Raw genomic sequence first — 22,573 nt, 5'->3', positions numbered from 1 at the left:
TCACTTCCGTAAACGTCACTTCCTTCATCCTGTTATTGGCTGCAGCATACATAGCCGACTTCTTTCATTGGTTCCAATCCCCGTCTATCAAGCTGGAAGTCCCGGCGTCTTCCCTCCGGAGTTGCAACCTGAGTAGCGCGAAATAAGGGTTCCGGGATCCATACGGAATTGGAGAGTTTTGTAGAGTGCGCTGCGCCCCCTAGAAGCGGGCAGCGGCTCATTAAAATTTTAATGACCTGCGCGTCGCGACAGCCCTTGTTCTTCATTCTTTTATTCAGCAAATATGTATTGTGCGCCTGCCTTGTATTCTGGGCTCTGGGAATCCACACATCGTTCCTGTGCCCGCAGCTTTCACATGGGGTTGGGGACACATATAGGATGACTTAAGAGGACCCTGGACGCCTCTTGAGTCACAGACATTGACTTAAAGATCAGGCTCCAAACCCACTTCCTAAACATACACAGTGTCTCCCAAATGTCCCTCCATTGCCCACCTGTGCCTTCCCTTTAAAGAGGACTTCCCATCCCATTCCTTCCCCAGCCTCCTCCCCACCTTTCATGGACGTTTCCTCTATGTCAGATTGTTCCAGGAAAGAGGTCCGGATCCAGACCCCAAGAGAGGGTTCTTGGATCTCGTGCAAGAAAGAATTCAGGGCGAGTCCACAGTGCAAAGCAAAAGTAAGTTTATTTAGAACGTAGATGAATAAAAGAATGGCTACTCCATGGACAGAGCATCCCCAACAGCTGCTGGTTGCCCCTGTTTATGGTGATTTCTTGATGATACGCTAAAACAAAGGGTGGATGATTCATACCTCCCTTTTTTAGACCATATAGGGTAACTTCTTGACGTTGCTGTGGCAATCGTTTATTTATTTATTTATCTTTTGAGAAAGAGTCTTGCTCTGTTGCCCAGGCTAGCGGGCAGTGGTGCGATCTTGGCTTACTGCAACCTCCACCTCCAGGATTCAAGTGATTCTCCTGCCTCAGCCTCCCAAGTAGCTGTGATTGCAGGCGTGTTCCACCATGCCTGGCTAATTTTTGTGTTTTTAGTAGAGACAGGGTTTCACCATGTTGGCCAGGCTGGTCTCGAACTCCTGATCTCAAGTGTTCCACCCACCTCAGCCTCCCAAAGTGTTGGGATTACAGGTGTGAGCCACCACGCCCAGCCTGCCATAGTATTTGTAAACTGTCATGGCGCTGGTGGGAGTGTAGCAGTGAGGACAACCACAGGTAATTCTTGTTGCCATCTTGGTCTCAGCCGGCTTCTTCACTGCAATCTGTTTCATCAGCAAGGTCTTTATGACCTGTATCTTGTGCCAAACTTCTGTTTTATCCTGTGACTCAATATGCCTTAATCGTCTGGGAATGCAGCCCAGTAGGTCTCAGCCTTATTTTACCCAGCCCCTACTCAAAATGGAGTCACTCTGCTTTGAATGCCTCTAACAAGATGACTTGCTCACTAAATGCGGACCCATGAGAAAACAAGACCTAAGACTCCAGCCAGGCAAGGTGGCTCACCTCTGGAATCCCAGCACTTTGGGAAGCTGAAGTGGGAGGACTGATTGAGCCCCGGAGGTCAAGACCAGCCTGGGTAACATAGCAAGACCCCGTCTCTACTTTAAAAAAGAAAAGACACAAGATTCCCGCCTTCACAGGGATCACTGTCTGATAGGACAGACAGACAGACAATAGATAAAAAAGGGTCATTTCAGGGCATGAGGAATGATCAGAATGTTAGAGAAACAGGAGCATAGGAGAGCCAGGTGACACCATTTTAAAATCAACTCCTTTTTTTTTTTTTTTTTTTTTTTTTTGAGACAGAGTCTGCTTCTGTCACCCAGGCTGTAGTGGAGTGGCGTGATCTCTGCTCACGGCAATCTTCGCCTCCCGGGTTCAAGTGATTCTCCTGCCTCAGCCTCCCAAGTAGCTGGGATTACAGGCACTCACCACCACATCTGGCTAGTTTTTGTATTTTTAGTAGAGATGAGGTTTCGCCATTTTGGCCAGGCAGGTCTCAGACTCCTGACCTCAGGTGATCTGCCCACCTCTGCCTCCCAAAGGGCTGGGATTACAGGCATGAGCCGCCACACCCGGCCACAAATCAATTCCATCTTAAAAGTAACAAGGCACATTTGCTGCCAGTCATGACCCAGGGTCATAAGATGTTTACAATTGAGAAAGCATCTTACAAATGCCTTGGAGGACGCACTCCTACAACAATGGAAGGTCCAGAGGTCCTGATATCGTGCAGCCATATATGCTTTTACGATCGTTATAGTCGCCGGGCACGGTGGCTCACGCCTGTGATCCCAGCACTTTGGGAGGCCAAGATGGTCGGATCACCTGAGGTCAGGAATTTCAGACTAGCCTGGCCAACATGGCAAAAACCCAACTCTACTAAAAGTACAAAAATTAGCCAGGCATGGGGCAGGCGCCTGTAATCCCAGCTACTCCGGAGGCTGAGGCAGGAGAATTGCTTGAACCCGGGAGGCGGAGGTTGCAGTGAGCCAACATCACACCACTGCACTCCACTGTGGGCAACAAGAGTGAGACTCTGTTTCAAAAAAAGAAGAAAGGGCCAGGCGCGGTAGCTCACACCTGTAATCCCAGCACTTTGGGAGGCCAAGGAGGGCGGATTGCCTGAGCTCAGGAGATCGAGACCATCCTGGCTAACATGGTGAAACCCCATCTCTACTAAAAATACAAAAAATTAGCCGGGCGTGGTGGCAGGCACCTGTAGTCCCAGCTACTCGGAGGCTAAGGCAGAAGAATGGCATGAACCTGGGAGGCAGAGCTTGCAGTGAGCCGAGATCGCGCCACTGCATTCCAGCCTGGGGGACAGAGCGAGATTCCACCTCAAAAAAAAAAAAAAAATTAGCCAGGCACGGTGGTGAAGGTCGGGAGTTCAAGACCAACCCGACCAACATGGATAAACCTCGTCTCTACTAAAAATACAAACTTAGCCAGGTGTGGTGGTGCATGCCTGTAATCCCAGCTACTTGGGAAGCTGAGGCAGGAGAATCACTTGAACCCGGGAGGCAGGGGTTGCAGTGAGTCGAAATTGCACCATTGCACTCCAGCCTGGGCAACAAGAGCGAAACTCTGTCTCAAAATAAATAAATAAATAAATAAATAAATAAATAAATAAATAAATAAATAAAACCTGCTTTGCAAAAGTGGAAGGTTTAACACACTTTATTTTATTTTATTTTATTTTAGAAGGAGTCTCACTCTGTCACCCAGGCTGGAGTGCAGTGGCATGATCTCGGCTCACTGCAAGCTCCACCTCCCAGGTTCACGCCATTCCCCTGCCTCAGCCTCCCGAGTAGCTGGGACCACAGGTGCCCGCCACCACGCCTGGCTAATTTTTTGTATTTTTTTAGTAGAGACAGGGTTTCACTGTGTTAGCCAGGATGGTCTCGATCTCCTGACCTCGTGATCTGCCTGTCTCAGCCTCCCAAAGTGCTGGGATTACAGGCTTGAGCCACCGCGCCCGGCCAACAGACTTTAAAAAGAAAGAAAAAGAACCCCTAATATTCTCTGCTCAGCTCATGGAAACATTCTGAAACTGGTCCAATTGTTCCACAGAACGAACACTTATGATTATTTCAATAAGCATAGAAATGGATCCTCCCTAGTCTTAAAACTTGAAACTTAACATTTGTCTCATCTTGGTTCCTTCCTCAGGAAACTGACCATCAGGCAAGGAACTGAAACTCATCAGATCATCACATCCAGACAATGAGAGTCCAGACCCCATCATCCATCAAGATTATTTCCTTGGCCGGGCGCGGTGGCTCAAGCCTGTAATCCCAGCACTTTGGGAGGCCGAGACGGGCGGATCACAAGGTCAGGAGATCAAGACCATCCTGGCTAACATGGTGAAACCCCGTCTCTACTAAAAATTACAAAAAACTAGCCGGGCGAGGTGGCGGGTGCCTGTAGTCCCAGCTACTCGGGAGGCTGAGGCAGGAGAATGGCGTGAACCCGGGAGGCGGAGCTTGCAGTGAGCCGAGATCTGGCCACTGCACTCCAGCCTGGGTGACAGAGCAAGACTCCGTCTCAAAAAAAAAAAAAAAAAAAAAAAAAAAAGATTATTTCCTTAACATCCTCCCTGAATTTGTTTTCTCCCATTCCCCAGCTATGTAAACTCCCCAATTTTAGTTGGTCAGGGAGACATATGGGACTTTACCACCCCTTCTCCTTGATTGCAGCCCCAGGATAAAGCATTCCTCCCTGGCAATCCTTGTTGTCTCAGTGATTGGCTTTCTGTGCAGACGGCAGCAAGACCTAGACCAAACAGCTGGCGTTTTAGTAGCTAATTCGATCTGATGAAATGAGGTGTTGCCCGATTCCAGAATTGCAAAGAAAACCCAATTAAGATCTCTGAACTATATAGGTTGCAGCATTTGTTTTGTTTTGAGATGCAGTCTTACTCTGTTGCCCAGGCTGGAGTGCAGTGATGTGATCTCACCTCACCACAACCTCCACCTCCTGAGTTCAAGCAGTTCTCCTGCCTCAGCCTCCCAAGTCGCTGGGGCCACAGGCCTGTGCCACCACACCAGGCTCATTTTTGTATTTTTAGTCGAGATGGGGTTTCACCATGTTGGCCAGGCTGTTCTCGAACTCCTGACCTCAAGTGATTCACCTGCCTCAGCTTCTCAAAGTGCTGGGGTTACAGGCGTGAGCCACTGTGCCTGGCCAAGGTTGCAGCTTTGTCTTTTGACCATGGATAGTGATGGAAAGGGGGCAATTGTAGGTGATGCTTGAGGGGCTTATGGCTGTTGTAACAAATGGCTACCAACTCAGTGTCTGAGAACAACACGCATTTGTTTTATGTATTTATATTTTTTCTTTTTTCTTTTTTTTTTTTTTTTTTTTTTTGAGACGGAGTCTGGCTCTGTCGCCCGGGCTGGAGTGCAGTGGCCGGATCTCAGCTCACTGCAAGCTCCGCCTCCCGGGTTTACGCCATTCTCCTGCCTCAGCCTCCCGAGTAGCTGGGACTACAGGCGCCCGCCGCCTCGCCCGGCTAGTTTTTTTTTTTTTGTATTTTTTAGTAGAGACGGGGTTTCACCGTGTTCGCCAGGATGGTCTCGATCTCCTGACCTCGTGATCCGCCCGTCTCGGCCTCCCAAAGTGCTGGGATTACAGGCTTGAGCCACCGCGCCCGGCCTATATTTTTTTCTAAGACAGGGTCTTGCTCTGTCACCCAGGGTGGAGTGTGGTGCTGTGATCACAGTGACTGCAGCCTCGAGCTCCCAGGCTCAGAGATCCTCCCCCTTCAGCCTCCTGAGTGGCTGGGACTAAAAGTGCATGCCACCATGCCCAGCTACATTTTAAATTATTATTTTGAGAGACAGGGTCTTGATAGGTTGCCACGGCTGGTCTAGTACTCCTGGGGTCAAGTGATCCTCCCACCTTGGCCTTCCAAAGTGTTGGGATTATAGACATGAGCCACTGCGTCTGCCTACAACATTTATTATAGTTTTACAGGTCAGAAATAAAAAATGGACTGGGCATGGTGGCTCATCAGCCCTGTAATTCCAGTACTTTGGGAGGCCAAGGTGAGAGGATTGCTTGAGACTAGGAGTTGGAATCTAGTCTGAGGAACATGGTGAGACCCTATCCCTATTAGTCTTTTTTTTTTTTTTCTATTGAGACAGGGTCTCACTGTCTCACCCAGGCTGGAGTGCAGTGGCACGATCATAGCTTACTGAAGCCTCAACCTTCTGGGCTCAGGCAATCCTCCTGCCTCAGCCTCCAGAGTAGCTGGGACCACCGGCATGTGCCACCATGCCTGCCTAACTTGTATTTTTTGTAGAGATGGTGTCTCACTGTGTTGCCCAGGCTGGTCTCAAATTCCTGAGCTCAAGCAATCCAGCTGCCCCAGCCTCTCAAAGTGCTGGGATTATCAGCGTAAGCCACTGTGCCTGGCATCTATTAATTTTTTAGAAATACTTTTTTTTTTGAGACAGAGTCTCACTCTGTTGCCGGGTTGGGGTGCAGTGGCACGATCTTGGCTCACTGCAACCTCCACCACCTGGATTCAAGTGATTCTCCTGCCTCAGCCTCCCAATTAGCTGGGACTACAGGTGTGTGCCACCACATCTGGCTATTTTTTTTTTTTTTTTGTGTTTTAGTAGAGATGGGGTTTCACCATATTGGCCAGGCTGGTCTCAAATTCCTGACCTCGTGATCTGCCCACCTCAGCCTCTCAAAGTGCTGGGATTACAGGCGTGAGCCACTGAGCCCGGCCAATTTTTTTTTTTTTTTTTGAGACAGGGTCTTGCTTTTTTGCCCAGGCTGGAGTGCAGTGGTGAGATCATAGCTCACTGCAGCCTTGATCTCCTGGGCTCAAGAGATCCTCCCACCTCAGTCTGATTAGGTGGGAGACAACGGGTACATGACATCACACCTGGCTAACTGATTTTATTAATTTTGATTTTATTTTATTATTATTTTTTGGAGACAGAGTCTGGCTCTGTTGCCCAGGCTGAAGTGCAGTGGTGCGATCTCAGCTCACTGCAACCTCTGCCTCCCAGGTTCAAGTGATTCTTCTGCCTCAGCCTCCTGAGTAGCTGGAACTACAGGTGCATGCCACAACGCCTGGCTAATTTTTGTATTTTTTAGTAGAGACAGGGTCTCACCATATTGGTCAGGCTGGTCTCGAACTCCTGACCTCATGATCCTCCCGCCTTTGATTCCCAAAGTGTTGGATTTACAGGCATGAACCCCCATGCCCGGCCTGTTTTATTTTTTAGAGATGAGGGTCTCACTATGTTGCCCAGGTTGGTCTGGAGCTCTTGGCCTCGAGCAATCCTCCTGCCTTGGCCTCATAAAGTGTTGGGATTACAGGCGTGAGCCACCATGCCTGGCCCATTTTCATTAATTTGATGAAAGATCTTTAATCTTTAAAGATCTTTGAGATTATTAATGTAATTACTCCCACAAAGTTCCTTTGACTGCATCAGGCAAAATATTCATGACCTCTAGAAATTGGGACATGGATGTCTTTGAGGGATTGCGGAGTGTTACTCTACCTGCCACAGATGGGGTAGTCAGGGAAGGCTTCTTGGAGGAGGTGACTTTTGACTGGCGACCCAAGTGGAACCCACAGACAATCCCAAGGCTGTTTCTCTCTCCTTCAGGGCCTGGCTGCCTTCCTTGCCCACTGTTCAGTTAAATCTCCCCAGAGCCACTCATACCTTATGGGTGTCTATCCTCAATGAGACTGACATCTAGGCAGGTTTTCAGGAAGTGAACCAGCTGGGCGCAGTGGCTCATGCCTGTAATCCCAGCACTCTGGGAGGCTGAGGTGGGCAGATAACGAGGTCAGGAGATCAAGACCATCCTGGCTAACACGGTGAAACCCCGTCTCTACTACAAATACAAAAAATTAGCCAGGCGTGGTGGAGGGCTCCTGTAGTCCCAGCTGCTGGGGAGACTGAGGCAGGAGAATGGCATGAACCCGGGAGGTGGAGCTTGCAGTGAGCCAAGATTGCGCCACTGCACTCCAACCTGAGCAATAGAGCGAGACTCCATCTCAATAAAAAAAAAGAAAGAGAAAAAGAAGGAAGTGAATCAACCTAACTGCTAATCTGAATGGATTCTTTTTTTTTTTTTTTTGAGTTGGAGTCTCACTCTGTCACCCAGGCTGGAATGCAGTGACGCGATCTTGGCTCACTACAACTTCCGCCTCCCGGGTTCAAGCGATTCTCCTGCCTCAGTCTCCCGAGTAGCTGGGACTACAGGCAGACACCAACATGCCTGGCTAATTTTTTGTATTATTATTTTTAGTAGAGATGGGGTTTCACTATCTTAGCCAGGCTGGTCTTGAACTCCTGACCTTGTGATCCACCCGCCTTGGCCTCTCAAGTGCTGGGATTACAGGTGTGAGCCACCATGCCTGCCCCTGAATGGACTCTACTGTCCCCCTCCAGGTGGAACCTCCAGCCCCCCACCCTGACATCCCCAGGCCCATGATGTCCCCTGGTGTAGCCCTGACAGTATGGGAGTGGGGATTTGTGGTGTCTGTGTCCTTCGGTTTAGGGCTGAGTCCTCGCCGGATCTCATCTAATCGAAGGGAGGTATCTTCATTTCTTTGTATTTTTTTTCCAACGGAGTTTTAGTCACTCTGTCGGCCAGGCTGGAGTGCAATGGCACAATCTTAGTTCACTAGAACCTCTGCCTCCCAGGTTCAAGCAATTCTCCTGCCTCAGCCTCCTGAATAGCTCGCATTATGGGCACGCGCCACCACGCCCAGCTAATTTCTGTATTTTTAGTAGAGATGGGGTTTCACCATGTTGGTCAGGCTGGTCTCGAACTCCTGACCTCATGATCTGCCTGCCTCGGCCTCCCAAAGTGCTGGGATTACAGGCGTGAACCACCAGGCCCGGCCTCAACTATGATTTTTTTTTTTTTAAACAAGGTCTTGCTCTGTTGCCCAGGCATGAAGGCAATGGTATGATCACAGCTCACTGCAGCCTTAACCTCCTGGACTCAAGCGATCCTCCCACCTCAGCCTCCCAAGTAGTTGGGACTGTGGGTGTGCCACATCACACCTGGCTAATTTATTTTATATTAATTTGTCAGAGATGGGGTCTCACTGTGTGGCCCGGGCTGGTGTCGAGCTCCTACCTCAGGCCACCCTCCCACCTTGGCTTCCTGATAACTGGGATGACAGGTGCGATCCACGGCGCCCAGCCCAACAATAATTCTTTTCTAATTAAACAATCAAAAAGATCTCACAGTGACGGTTCAGTAAGCCCCGCACTGTGGTAAAGGAGAGAGTAGTACATCTCCATTTCTCAGCTAGAGAAACTGAGGCTCAAAGGGAAAAGCTGGTCATCTGAGGTTGCCCAGCAGCTGAGCAGCAGCAAAGCAAGGACTCCAGCCCAGCCTGGGCAGAGCCCATCCACCCTCCAACAGGTGTCCCGGGGCTTAGGGTGGCGAGGACCCAGGTCGTGTCTGAAGGCAGCAGGAAGCCCTCACTACTTGCCCGGGCTCATCGGGGTAGTGGCGGGGAGACTCCAGTCACTCAGCTCCCCGTAGTCTGTGAGGTCCTGAGCCGCCACTTGGACGCAGTACCTGGCTCGGGGCCGCACAGCCCTGAGGATGAAGGACGTGGCTTCAATGGGCCCCACCTGAGGGAAGAGAGAGCGTCAGGTCACTAGAACGAGAAGATGGAGAGGGGCCACTGTGCACAGAACCACACCACGGACCCCGCAGTCCTCCCTGCCCGCTGCAGGCTCCAATCCAGGACGCTGGCCCCAGCTGTGCGGCCCCACCCCAAATAGCATCATGGGTTCCTCCCAATCCCGGCCTCTGTCTGTTTGGCCCCCAGAGCCACCTCTCTCACAAATCCTTCCTGGACCACACTAGCCCCTGCGGATGTCTCACCCATGAGGGTCTTTGTTCATCAGGACACCCCGATCCCTAGAATCCTCTTCTTTCTCCTCCTCGGGACTCAACTAGGATCTCTGGGATAGGACCCCATACCTCCCTTTACCCCTGCTCCCACTATATATATATATTTTTTTGTTGTTGTTGTTGTTGAGACAGAGTCTCGCTTTGTCGCCCAGACTGGAGCGCAGTGGCCGGATCTCACCTCACTGCAAGCTCCGCCTCCCGGGTTCACGCCATTCTCCTGCCTCAGCCTCCCGAGTAGCTGGGACTACAGACGCCCGCCACCTCGCCCGGCTAGGTTTTTGTATTTTTTAGTAGAGACGGGGTTTCACCGTGTTAGCCAGGATGGTCTCGATCTCCTGACCTTGTGATCCGCCCGTCTCAGCCTCCCAGAGTGCTGGGATTACAGGCTTGAGCCACAGCGCCCGGCCGGTCCCACTATATTAACTATGCTTTTTGTTTTGTTTTGTTTTGTTTTGAGACAGTCTTATTCTGTCGCCCAGGCTGGAGTGCAGTGGGGCAATCTTGGTTTACTGCAACCTCTGCTTCCGGGCTCCAGCAATCCTCTCACGTCAGCCTCCCAGGTAGCTGGGATTACAGGCGCCCGCCGCCATGCCTGGCTAATTTTTGTTTGTTTGTTTTGAGACAGTCTCGCTCTGTCACCCAGGCTGGAGAACAGTGGCGCAATCTCAGCTTACTGCAAGCTCTGCCTCCCAGGTTCAAGCGATTCTCCCGCCTCAGCCCCCTGAGTAGCTAGGATTACAGGTGCCCACCACCACACCTGGCTAATTTTTGTATTTTTAGAGTAAAGGTGGGATTTCACCATGTTGGTCAGGCTGGTCTCAAATTCCTGACCTCGTGATCCACCTGCCTCAGCCTCCCAAAGTACTGGGATTACAGGCATAAGCCACCGCGCCCAGCCCTTTTTTTTTTTTTTTTTTGAGACGGAGTCTCGCTCTGTAGCCCGGGCTGGAGTGCAGTGGCCGGATCTCAGCTCACTGCAAGCTCCGCCTCCCGGGTTCACGCCATTCTCCTGCCTCAGCCTCCCGAGTAGCTGGGACTACAGGCGCCCGCCACCTCGCCCGGCTAGTTTTTTGTATTTTTTAGTAGAGATGGGGTTTCACGGTGTTCGCCAGGATGGTCTCGATCTCCTGACCTCGTGATCTGCCCATCTCGGCCTCCCAAAGTGCTGGGATTACAGGCTTGAGCCACCGCGCCCGGCCACAGCCCTTTTTTTTGAGACGGAGTCTTGCTCTGCCGCCCAGGCTGGAGTTCAGTGGCGCGATCTCGGCTCACTGCAACCTCTGCCTCCCGGGTTCACACCATTCTCTTGCCTCAGGCTCCGGAGTAGCTGGAACTACAGGCGCCCACCACCACGCCTGGCGAATTTTTCATATTTTTAGTAAAGACGGGGTTTCACCGTGTTAGCCAGGATGGTTTCAATCTCCTGACCTCGTGATCCGCCCGCCTCAACCTCCCAAAGTGCTGGGATTCCAGGCATGAGCCACCGCACCCAGCCTAACCATGCTTTTAATTTAATTTAATTTATTTAAGCTGGTAGACAGAGTCTCTCTCTGTCGCCCAGGCTGGAAGGCAGTGGTGCCAACGCGGCTCACTGCAGCCTCAATCTTCCAGGCCCAAGTGATCCTCCCACCTCAGCCTCCTGAGTAACTGGGGGCACAGGTGTGTGTCACCACACCTAACTAATGTTTAAATTTTTTTTTTTTTTTTTTTTTTTGAGACGGAGTCTCGCTCTGTCGCCCAGGCTGGAGTGCAGTGACCAGATCTCAGCTCACTGCAAGCTCCGCCTCCCGGGTTCCCGCCATTCTCCTGCCTCAGCCTCCCGAGTAGCTGGGACCACAGGTGCCGCCACCTCGCCCGGCTAATTTTTTGTGTTTTTAGTAGAGACGGGGTTTCGCCGTGTTAGCCAGGATGGTCTCGATTTCCTGACCTTGTGATCCGCCTGTCTCGGCCTCCCAAAGTGCTGGGATTACAGGCTTGAGCCACCGCGCCCGGCCTATGTTTAAATTTTTTGTAGAGATGGGAGTCTCACTGTGTTGCCCAGGCTGGTCTCCAACTCCTGGACTCAAGCAGTCCTCCCACCTTGGCCTCTCAAAGTGCTGGGATTACAGGTGTGAGCCACCCTGCCCGGCCAGAATTGTTCACTTTAAAATGGTTAATTTGGCCAGATGAAGTCCTCACACCTGTAGTCCCAGCACTTCGGGAGGCCCAGGCAGGCAGATAACCTGAACTCATTGGTTTGAGACCAGCCTGGGCAACATGGCAAAATCTCATCTCTTCTGAAAATATAAAAATTAGGTGGGTGTGGTGGCCTGTAGTCCCAGTTATTCAGGAGGCTGAGGCAGGAGAATCATTTGAACCTGGGAGGCGGAGGTTGCAGCGAGCTGAGATCGCGCCACTGCACTCCAGTCTGGGTGACAGAGCGAGACCTTGTCTCAATCAATCAATCCATCAATAAAGTGAACAATTCGGTGGCTCACGCCTGTAATCCCAGCACTTTGGGAGTCCGAGGCAGGCAGATCACCTGAGAGCAGAAGTTTGAGACCAGCCTGGCCAACATGGTGAAACCCCATCTCTACTAAAAATACAAAAGTTAGCCGGGCGTGGTGGCACGTGCCTGTAATCCCAGCTACTGCGGACGCTGAGGCAGGAGCATTGCTTGAACCTGGGAGGCAGAGTTTGCAGTGAGCCGAGATTGTGCCACTGCCTGGGCGACAGAGCGAGACTCTGTCTCAAAACAATAACAAGAACAACAACAACAAAAGCGGGTGTGCAACTGCTTGTTGGAGCCCCTGCTTTCCATCTGTTTAGTCAGAGGCCCAGGAATCAGACTGCCGGACTGCTTTTTTTTTTTTTTGAAACGGAGTCTCGCCCTGTTGTCCAGGTTGGAGTGCAATGGCTGGATCTCAGCTCACTGCAAGCTCCGCCTCCCGTGTTTACGCCATTCTCCTGCCTCAGGCGCCCGCCACCACGCCCGGCTAATTTTTTAATATTTTTTTAGTAGAGACGGGGTTTCACCATGTTAGCCAGGATGGTCTCCATCTCCTGACCTCGTGATCCGCCCATCTCGGCCTCCCAAAGTGCTGGGATTACAGGCGTGAGCCATCGCGCCGGCCTGGACTGCTCTTATTTAATGCACCCGGAATCCCAAGCTCTACGCGAGAGCCCAGCACACCTGGTGGTCTTGGTAGAAGCCATTCCCTCTGCCGGGCACCGCACTTCCCGGCCTCCCCCTCATCCTCCTCACCTGGTGGAAGCGGGCAGCTCCCTGACGCTTGTAACGGATCCAGTACTTGAGTGAGAAGATCTCCGGGAAGGGCCAGGACCTGGGAGGTTCCCACTGCACCTGGAGCTGGCGCTCAGCCAGGGGGCTTAGGCGCACGCCTTCTGGGGGGTCGGGCTTGACTGACGGACAAGCAAGAAGCAGCGTCAGGGGACAATAAGTCCAGTCATTCATTCACTCACTCATTCATTCAACCAACCAACATATTATATATATATTTGGTTTGGTTTTTTGTTTTTGAAACGGAGTCTCACTCTGTCACCCAGGCTGGAGTGCAGTGGCACGATCTCAGCTCACTGCAACCTCTGGCTCCCAGGTTCAGGAGATTCTCCTGCCTCAGCCTCCGGAGTAGCTGTAAGCCACCATGCCTGACTCAACCAACAAATATTTATTTATTTATTTATTTATTTATTTATTTATTTATTTTTGTGACGGAGTCTCGCTCTGTCGCGGAGGCTGGAGTGCAGTGGCGGGATCTCAGCTCACTGCAAGCTCCGCCTCCCGGGTTCACGCCATTCTCCTGCCTCCGCCTCCCCAGTAGCTGGGACTACAGGCGCCCGCCACCTCGCCCGGCTAGTTTTTTGTATTTTTTAGTAGAGACGGGGTTTCACCGGGTTAGCCAGGATGGTCTCGATCTCCTGACCTTGTGATCTGCCCATCTCGCCTCCCAAAGTGCTGGGATTACAGGCGTGAGCCACCGCGCCCGGCCAACAAATATTTATTGAGAAACTGTGTGCCTGGGGCTGCCACAGAGGGGACAGAGCAGTGACCTTAACTGACCTACCCCTGTCCTCATGGAACTCCTAATCCCTCAGAGGGAAGGCAGGAAATGAGAAATCCGTAGTCACACAGAATAGAGGAGAAAGCTGGGGAGTGCAAGAACGGCAGTGGCCGCATTTTTTGTTTTGTGTTGTTTTTTCAGATGGAGTCTCGCTCTCTCGCCCAGGCTGGAGTGCAGTGGCACGCTCTCAGCTCACTGCAAGCTCCGCCTCCCGGGTTCAAGTGATTCTCGTGCCTCAGCCCTCTGAGTAGCTGGGATTATAGGCACCTGCCACCACGCCCCGCTAATTCTTATATTTTTAGTAAAGGCAGGGTTTCACCATATTGGCCAGGACTGGTCTCAAACAACCGCAGGTGATCTGCCTGCCTCGGCCTCCCAAACTGCTGGGATTACAAGTGTGAGCCCCTGGGCCTAGCCAGGGCTTGCAATTTGTAATAATCTACTCAGGAGAGGCCTCACTGAGGAGGTGATGTAGGCATAGAGACCCGAAGGAGGTGAGGGAATAAGTCATGGGGACAGGTGTTCCAGGTAGAGGACACCGCCCATGCAGAGGCCCTGGGGCAGAACTGTTCCTGGCATGTTGGAACATCGAGAAAGCCCACGTGGCTAGAGCAGAGTGAGCAAGGGGGAGATGGGGAGGAGGGGAGGGCATGGAGGAGACAGGGCAGGTTGTCCAGGGTTTGGTGGGCAGTAGGAAGGACTTGGGCTTTGACCCCAAGGCGGGTGGGAGCCATGGAGGACTGTAGGCAGAGGGACAGGCCCTGACGCAGGTGCTCTCAGGCGCCCCCTGGTGGCTGCTGTGGGAAGGACAGACTGTGGGGCCAGGGCTCAGGATGGAGGGGACTGGGCTGTCAATGATGGGGGTGCTCCACCTACTGGTAGAGGAGGGGGAAGAAGGAGTCAGATTTTTGCTGAAGTGTGAAGGTGCAGCCGCAGGACTGGAGGACAGGTGGGAAGTGAGGTGGGGTGGGGGGAGCTGGAAGGAGACGGCAGCTCCGCCCCCACGCCCAGGGCCGCCCGCACTCACTGATGTGCTCCGCTATGAAAGGCACGAAGCTGCTGCTGGAGCCCCAGGGGTGGACGGCAGTGACATTGAGCACGTAGGGCGCCATGGAGAACAGCCGGACATCCGCGATGGTGCAGCTGGTGGACGCTGGCGTCTGCTGCAGGCAGGGCCAGCTGTGGCCCTGGGCAGCCATGCCGAACCTGCACAGGGTGGGGCTCGCTGAGCGTCTCAGGGAGCGCCTGTGGCCTCAGCACCTCCTGCTGCCGGGCCCGACCGGGGACCCCAAGGAGAGGCAGGAACAGGAAAGGGCATCGGATGGGCATCCCAGGGTGGGGTCCTGGTGGTGGCCGTGCCACCCTCCCGGGAGCGGGGCATGGGCCCCAGCATCACAGTGCCCCTGATGGCTCAGGTCGGGGATTACAACCCAAGCTAGATACTAGGGTCCCGTATTCTAAAGGTTTCTGGGATGTCAGCATTCATTCATTCATTCATTCATCCATCCGTTCATTCATTCTTTCATCCGTTCATTCATTCTTTCATCCGTTCATTCATTCATTCATTCATTCATGACAGGGTCTCCCTCTGGCGCCCAGGCTGGAGTGCAGTGGCAGGATCCTAGCTCATTATAGCCTTGAACTCCTGACTCAAGGGATCTTCTCTGTCTCAGCTTCCAGAGCAGTTGGGACTACAGGTGCCGCATCACCACTCCTGGCTAATTTTTACATTTTTTTACTACAGACAGGTGTCTCAGTATGTTGCCCAGGCTGGTTTCTAACTTCTGAGCTCAAGTGATCCTCCCACCTCGGCCTCCCAAGTAACTGGGACTACAGATGTGTGCCACTACATCCAGCTAATTTTTTTGATTTTAAGTACAGACAGGATATTGCTATGTTGCCCAGGCTGATCTCAAACTCCTGGACTCAGATGATCCTCCCACCTCAGCCTTCCGAGTAGCTGGGACTACAGGCAGGTACCAACATGCCCAGCTAATTTTTTTTCTTTTCTTTTCTTTTCTTTTTTTATTTTTGAGACGGAGTCTCATTCTGTCACCAGGCTGGAGTGCAGTGGCACGATCTTGGCTCACTGCAACCTCCACCTTCTGTGTCAAGTGATTGTCCTGCCTGCCGCAGCCTCCCGAGTAGCTGGGACTACAGGCGCCCGCCACCACACCTGGCTAATTTTTTGTATTTTTAGTAGAGACAGGGTTTCACCGTGTTAGCCAGGATGGTCTCGATCTCCAGACCTCGTGATCCACCCACCTCGGCCTCCCAAAGTTCTGGGATTACAGGCATGAGCCACCATGCCCAGCTAATTTTAAAAACTGTTTGTGGAGACAGGATCTCACTATTTTGCCCAAGCTGGCCTCAAACTCCTGACCTCAAGTGATCCTCCCATACCAGCCTCCCAAAGTGCTGGGATTATAGGCATGTGCCACGGTGCCCAACCCAGGAAGTATTTTATTTTATTTTTTTTGAGATGGAGTCTCACTCTGTTGCCCAGGCTGGAGTGCAATGGCGCCATCTCAGCTCACTGCTACCTCCGCCTCCTGAGTTCAAGCAATTCTCCTGCCTCAGCCTCTGGAGTAGCTGGGATTGCAGGCATAAGCCGCTGCACCTGACCAATTTTTAAAATTTTTCGTAGAGATAGTGTCTCACTATGTTGCCCAAGCTGGTTTGAAACACCTGACCTCAAGCAATGCGCCCTCCTCAGCCTCCCAAAGCGCTGGGAGTACAGGCGTGCACCACAGTGCCTGGCCCTGAAAGTATATTTCTATTTGGCAGGGTTGCCCTAGAATTCCATCGGCCTGGGGTTCAGGATATCTGGGTCTCCAGTTTTCCTGACCCCAGGGCTCTCAGGGCCAGAGTTCTAGGCTCTCCAGGAAGTCCAGTGTCCCCGAGGCCCCCTTCCAGGCTCTCCGACCTGTACGTGGCAATGAAGGACACGGGGCTGGTGGAGTTTGGAGCAGGTGGCAGGGTCCAGGAGCAATCCACAGCGATCGGGTACCGCGGGGCTCGGCACTGCACCCGGGGCAGTGTCAGAGCTGCTGGGGGCCCTGCAGGGAGACAGAAAGAGTGAGCTTCTGGTTTACCCCCAGATTGTCACAGCCCTCCTGTGCGCTGGGCTCCTGCCACGTTGCCAGCCAGTGCCAGGCACATGGTAGGTGCCTAATAAAGGCTTGTGGAATAAATAGGTACATGGACGAAAGGCGTCTGTCATCTTTTATCCCCACTGCAGTGCATCAAAGGAACTATTAGCCCATTTGCCAGATAGGGAAGCTGAGGTTTAAGCATCTACAGAGAGGAACTTGGATAAGAGGGAGAGGTTTTATTGTGTTCTCTCTTTTGTAATTTTTTTTTTTTTTTTTTTTTTGAGACGGAGTCTTGCTCTGTCGCCCAGGCTGGAGTGCAGTGGCCGGATCTCAGCTCACTGCAAGCTCCACCTCCCGGGTTCCCGCCATTCTCCTGCCTCAGCCTCCCAAGTAGCTGGGACTACAGGCGCCCGCCACCTCGCCTGGCTAGTTTTTTGTATTTTTTAGTAGAGACGGGGTTTCACCGTGTTAGCCAGGGTGGTCTCTATCTCCTGACCTCATGATCCACCCGTCTCGGCCTCCCAAAGTGCTGGGATTACAGGCATGTACTGCCACGCTAGGCTAATTTTTGTATTTTTAGTAGAGATGGGGTTTCACCATGTTGGCCAGGCTGGTCTCAAACTCCTGACCTCAGGTGATCCACCTGCCTTGGTCTCCCAAAGTGCTGGGATTACAGGTGTGAGCCACCAAACCCAGCCTATAAATTATTATTATTATTATTATTATTATTATTATTATTATTATGTTGGAGACAAAGTATCCCACTCTGTCACCCAGGCTGGAGTGCAGTGGCACAATCATAGCTCACTGCAGCCTCCAATTCCTGGGCTCAAGCGATCCTCCCACCTCAGCCTCCCAAGTAGCTGGGACTACAGGCACGTGCCACCACATCTAGCTAATTTTTAAATTTTTTGTACAGATTGGTGGGGGCCAGTCTCACTATGTTGCCCAGGCTGGTCTCGAATTCCTGGCCTCACGTGATCCTCACAGCTTGGCCTCCCAAAGTGCTGGAATTACAGGCATGAGCCACCATGCCCTGCTGTAACCATTTTGTCTTCAAGGACATAGAAATGTTCTCTAGTGCAAAATGAATGTCGGCCGGGCACGGTGGCTCACATCTGTAATCCCAGCACTTTGGGAGCCCGAGGAGGGTGGATCACCTGGGGTCAGGAGTTGGAGACCAGCCTGGCCAACATGGTAAAACCCCGTCTCTACTAAAAATACAAAAAGTAGCCGGGTGTGGTGGAAGGCGCCTGTAGTCCCAGCTACTCGAGAGACTGAGGAAGGAGAATCTCGCTTGAGCCCAGGAGGTGGAGGTTGCAGTGAGCCGAGATGGTGCCACTGTACTCCAGCCTGGGCGACAGAGACTCCGTCTCAAAAAACAGAAACCTGGTCGGGCGCGGTGGCTCAAGCGTGTAATCCCAGGGCTTCGGGAGGCCGAGGCAGGTGGATCACGAGGTCAGGAGATCGAGACCATCCTGGCTAACATGGTGAAACCCCGTCTCTACTAAAAATGCAAAAAATTAGCCAGGCGTGGCGGCAGGCACCTATAGTCCCAGCTACTCGGGAGGCTGAGGGAGGAGAATCTCGCTTAAGCCCAGGAGGTGGAGGTTGCAGTGAGCCGAGATGGTGCCACTGTACTCCAGCCTGGGCGACAGAGACTCCGTCTCAAAAAACAGAAACCAAAAGAAACAAAATGAATGACTATGACTTGAATTCGTACTTATGTCTGTGCAGCTCTATGGATACCTCTAAGCTGTGACTGCCAGTCCCTATCACCCACAAGGTGACATCCTTCCACCCCTAATGTGGCACTGCCTCTCTGTGCCTCAGTTCCTCCACCTGTACAATGGGAGGGTAACCCCATCCCACCAGTGGGCACACAGGAGGTCTGTGAGTTCCCACCTCAGACATGATCCGAGGCCAGTCCGCGCGTCATGTCCGTCTGCCTGGGTCCCCCAGGCCCCCCAGGGACCCCACATACCTTTCCTTCCACTGCAGGGCAGGCAGCCAGTCCAGAGGACAAGGGCCAGGAGAAGCTGCAAGGTCATGGCTGTGGCCAGCTGTGCTCTCAGGAGCGGGGGTGGGAACGTCATGGGAGACTTGAGAGGGTAGGTGGTGAGGACTTGGGACCTGCCCAGCGGAAAGCCCAGTCCAGGGTCAAGGCCCCCCTTCGACTTCCTTCAGGTCTGACTCACTGGCCGGGCTCCTAGGGAGATGAATTAGGGTGCGGAGGAGCCCCAGCCCCCTGGGGAGTGCAGGCCACCCCTGCGCGGAAGGCCCCGAGGGTGGGGGCAGGGGGAGGAGGCTGTGAAAGGGAGAAGTGGAGACCTGCTGGTTTTTCCCAGCACAGCGTGTCCTGCTGGCCTTCCTTCCGCTGCCCTGCAGGCGGGGAAACCCCAGCCAGGCAGGCAGGCAGGGGCTCGGGGACGTGGAGGGAGACACAGGCAGACACTGGAGAGAGAGGCAGAGAGACAGAGAAGACAGGAGGAGGACACTGAGATAGAGGGACGGGGAGATGACAGAGACAGACACAGAGAGAGACGAAAGGAGGACACAGAGGTAGAGGGATAGAGAGAGAGATGACAGAGACAGAGACAGAGAGACAGGGATGACAGAGACAGAGACACAGAGAGAGACACAGATGAGAGAGGCAGAGAGATATAGATGAGAGGAGGAGGACACACACAGAGAGACGGGGAGATGACAGACAGAGACAGAGAGAGACAGGGGAATGACAGAGACAGAGATACAGAGATGAGAGAGGCAGAGAGACAGAGATGAGAGGAGGACACAGAGAGAGAGAGAGACAGGGAGATGATGGAAACAGAAAGAGACACACAGAGAGCAGACAGAGGAAGAGAGACAGACGGACAGAGATAAGCGAGGAAGACAGAGAGATGAGAGACAGAGATAAGAGAGGAAGACAGAGAGAGACAGAGATGGGAAGAGTCAGAGACAGACAGAGATGGAGATCAAGAGATAGAGACAGAGACATAGAGGTTGGGCACAGTGGCTCATGCCTGTAATCCCAGCACTTTGGGAGGCCAAGATGGGTGGATCACCTGAGGTCAGGAGTTCGAGACCAGCCTGACCAACATGTGAAACCCCGTCTCTACTAAAAATATAAAAATCAGATGGGTGTGGTAGCGTGCGCCTGTAATCCCAGCTATTCTGGAGGCTGAGGCAGGAGAATCGCTTGAACCCGGGAGATGGAGGTTGCAGTGAGCCCAGATCGCGCCATTGCACTCCAGCCTGGGCGACAAGAACGAAACTCCGTCTCAAAAAAGAAAAAAAAAAGAGACATGGAGAAGAGAGAGAGACACACGAGTGCAGGCCTGGGGAAGCAGCTGCCACCACAGATGTCCCAGTCATCAGGATGCCCAGAAAAAAGGAAACCCCCAGGGGTAGGCTGGACAGGCTCGGGGATCCCCACTCCCATTCCCACCTCCCCTCTGTTTGCTGAAAAATGCCAAGAAACTCGTGGGGATTTCGAGGGATTTGCCAAGGGGCAGGGAGAGGCTGGGAGGAGGGGCTCCCACCATGGCCAGGCTTAGGATTTAGGAGAGTGTCTTTTTTTTTTTCTTTTTTCCCATTTTTAGAGGCAGGGTCCTGCCCTGTCACCCAGGCTGGGGTGCAGTAGTGCAATCATGGCTCACTGGAGCCTCTAACTGCTGGGCTCAAGCGATCCTCCCTCCTCAGCCTCCTGAGTAGCTGGCACCACAGGTGCGCACCATCATTCCCAGCTAATTCTTGTATTTTTGATAGAGATGGAGTTTCCCCATGTTGTCCAGGCTGGTCTTCAACTCCTAGGCTCAAACACTTCTCCCACCTTAGTCTCCCAAAGTGCTGGGATTACAGGCATGAGCCACCACACCCAGCCAATCCTGCTTTTCTTTGACATTTCCATACTTAGTTCATCATGCACTTTTTGCACCCATTTTGCCTTTTTGAAATATTGCATTAAAATGGAGTATATCCAAAGGCCGGGCACAGTGGCTCATACCTGTCATCCCAGCACATTGGGAGGCCGAGGCGGGTGGATCACCTGAAGTCAGGAGTTCGAGACCAGCCTGGCCAAGGTGGTGAAACCCCGTCTCTACTAAAAATACAAAAACGAGCCAGGCGTAATGGTGTGTGCCTTGTAATTCCAGCTACTGGGGAGACTGAGGCAAGAGAATCACCTGAACCCAGGAGACAGTGAGCCGAGATGATGCCACTGCATTCCAGCCTAGGGACAAGAATGAAACTCCGTCTCAAAAAAAAAGAAAAAATACAAAAATTAGCTGGGCGTGGTGGCAGGAGCCTGTAATCCCAGCTACTTGGGAGGCTGAGGCAGGAGAATCACGAGAACCCGGGAGGCAGAGGTTACAGTGAGTTGAGATGACTCCACTGCACTCTCTGGGTGACAGAGGGAGACTCCACATAAAAAAAAAAAAAAAGAAGGCCGGGCGCGGTGGCTCAAGCCTGTAATCCCAGCACTTTGGGAGGCCGAGACGGGCGGATCACGAGGTCAGGAGATCGAGACCATCCTGGCTAACACGGTGAAACCCCGTCTCTACTAAAAAATACAAAAAACTAGCCGGGCGAGGTGGCGGGCGCCTGTAGTCCCAGCTACTCGGGAGGCTGAGGCAGGAGAATGGCGTGAACCCGGGAGGCGGAGCTTGCAGTGAGCTGAGATCCGGCCACTGCACTCCAGCCTGGGCGACAGAGCGAGACTCCGTCTCAAAAAAAAAAAAAAAGAACAGGGGCGGTGGCTCATGCCTGTAATCTCAGCACTTTGGGAGGCCGAGGTGGGCGGATCATGAGGTCAGGAGATCAAGACCATCTTGGCTAACACAGTGAAACCCCGTCTCTATTAAAAATACAAAACTTAGCCGGGCGTGGTGGCGGGCGCCTATAGTCCCAGCTACTTGGGAAGCTGAGGCAGGAGAATGGCGTGAACCCAGGAGGCAGAGCTGGCAGTGAGCCGAGATCGTGCCACTGCGCTTTAGCCTGGGCGACAGAGCGAGACTCTGTCTCAAAAAAAGAAAAGGAAGAAAAAAGTTGGGGTTTATCCTGATGGTTGATTTGTTGTGCTGCGGGGCAGGTGGGGAGGGGTGTGAGTGCTTCCTTTTCTGGGCCACCCCCTTCCCTCCCCACAGGGGAAGCCCAGCAACCAGACGGCACGCATTGGTCCTGTGCACAGAATGCCTTTATTCCTGGGCTGGCGTCTGGATGTGGAGGACACAGGGACTTAGATTCTCCAGTGGTGGGGGAGGGGCAGTCACGCCCCAGGTCCAGACTGACCAGTGCCTGCGTGCAGAGACCAGGTGGGGCGATGGAGCCAGCTGGGGATGGTCAGGCAGGGACCCAGGCTGGTCTCCAAGTGCATGGGTCCGGATGGGGCCAAGTGAAGCCGGTTTGCAAGGGGCCTGCAGGGGCGTGAGGCCCCTGCGTGGGTGTGGTCAGTGTAGCCACTGGGCCTGGCCTTTCTCAGCGGCCCTGAGCCTGGAGTCTCTGCATCTGTAGAATCTGGCTGAGAATCTGCTGCACATCTTCATCCATCTGGCCCTAGGGTGGGGGGAGTAGAGGGGGACCCTGAGTGTACCCCCGACGGCTGCCCCAGGCCCCTCCACCACTCCCAAAGACCAAGCCAGCCAGGAGGGAAATGCACACAGGTGGGCTCCCACCTGCCACGAACCTCTCTCCAGGACCAGCCTCCCACTGTACAGAAGGGGAAACTGAGACCCAGAGAGCAATCGTGGCCTGCCCAAAGCCACCGGGCACCCGGGAGCTGGCCACTCACCTGAATGGCGTAGAGGAGGTGGCTTCTGTACAAAGCCACCACGCTGGAGTGGTCCCTGGCAGCTTCCTGTAGGTATGAGGGAGGGGTGCTCAGAAGAACAGGACCACCTCCCCCCACAGCAAAACACACCAAAAAGTGCCCTTTGCTCCCCAAGCCTGTATTTTGATGGACGACTGCTAAAATATGAAAAGATGGCCGGA

General features: G+C 52.9%; 2 protein-coding genes across 2 annotated transcripts in view; both read right to left on the bottom strand.

The window, feature by feature from the left end:
• Window positions 1–8,555: 8,555 nt before the first annotated feature.
• Window positions 8,556–18,685, bottom strand: EBI3 (Epstein-Barr virus induced 3). The gene is made up of 5 exons (XM_025367226.1): window positions 18,570–18,685; window positions 16,417–16,549; window positions 14,518–14,696; window positions 12,674–12,831; window positions 8,556–9,143 (listed from the first exon to the last, which is right to left on the bottom strand). Exons 1-5 carry the CDS (start codon window positions 18,679–18,681, stop codon window positions 8,991–8,993), a joined length of 735 nt encoding a protein of 244 aa, XP_025223011.1. The 5' UTR covers window positions 18,682–18,685; the 3' UTR covers window positions 8,556–8,990.
• Window positions 18,686–21,762: 3,077 nt separating this feature from the next.
• Window positions 21,763–22,573, bottom strand: part of ANKRD24 (ankyrin repeat domain 24) — a 29,411-nt gene continuing 28,600 nt past the window's right edge. Inside the window, exons 21-22 of the mRNA XM_025367802.1 lie at window positions 22,374–22,439; window positions 21,763–22,138 (exon numbers count right to left, since the gene is read on the bottom strand). Coding sequence (XP_025223587.1) covers window positions 22,061–22,138; window positions 22,374–22,439 — 144 coding nt within the window. The 3' untranslated portion in view covers window positions 21,763–22,060. The remainder of the gene's footprint in view (window positions 22,139–22,373; window positions 22,440–22,573) is intronic.

Source organism: Theropithecus gelada, chromosome 19 (genome assembly GCF_003255815.1).
Source record: "Theropithecus gelada isolate Dixy chromosome 19, Tgel_1.0, whole genome shotgun sequence".
Classification (NCBI taxonomy): Eukaryota; Metazoa; Chordata; class Mammalia; order Primates; family Cercopithecidae; genus Theropithecus; species Theropithecus gelada.
This window is presented reverse-complemented; position numbering and strand designations above follow the sequence as displayed.

Bases quoted from the DNA above. Each gene is read 5' to 3' on its own strand.
- EBI3 (XM_025367226.1), bottom strand. From the start codon at position 18,681: ATGACGTTCCCACCCCCGCTCCTGAGAGCACAGCTGGCCACAGCCATG. The intron at 16,550-18,569 runs GTATGTGGGGTC...GTCTCCCTGCAG, and splicing joins GCCCTGCAGTGGAAGGAAAG to GGCCCCCAGCAGCTCTGACA. The intron at 12,832-14,517 runs GTGAGTGCGGGC...CTTGTCCGTCAG, and splicing joins TTTCATAGCGGAGCACATCA to TCAAGCCCGACCCCCCAGAA.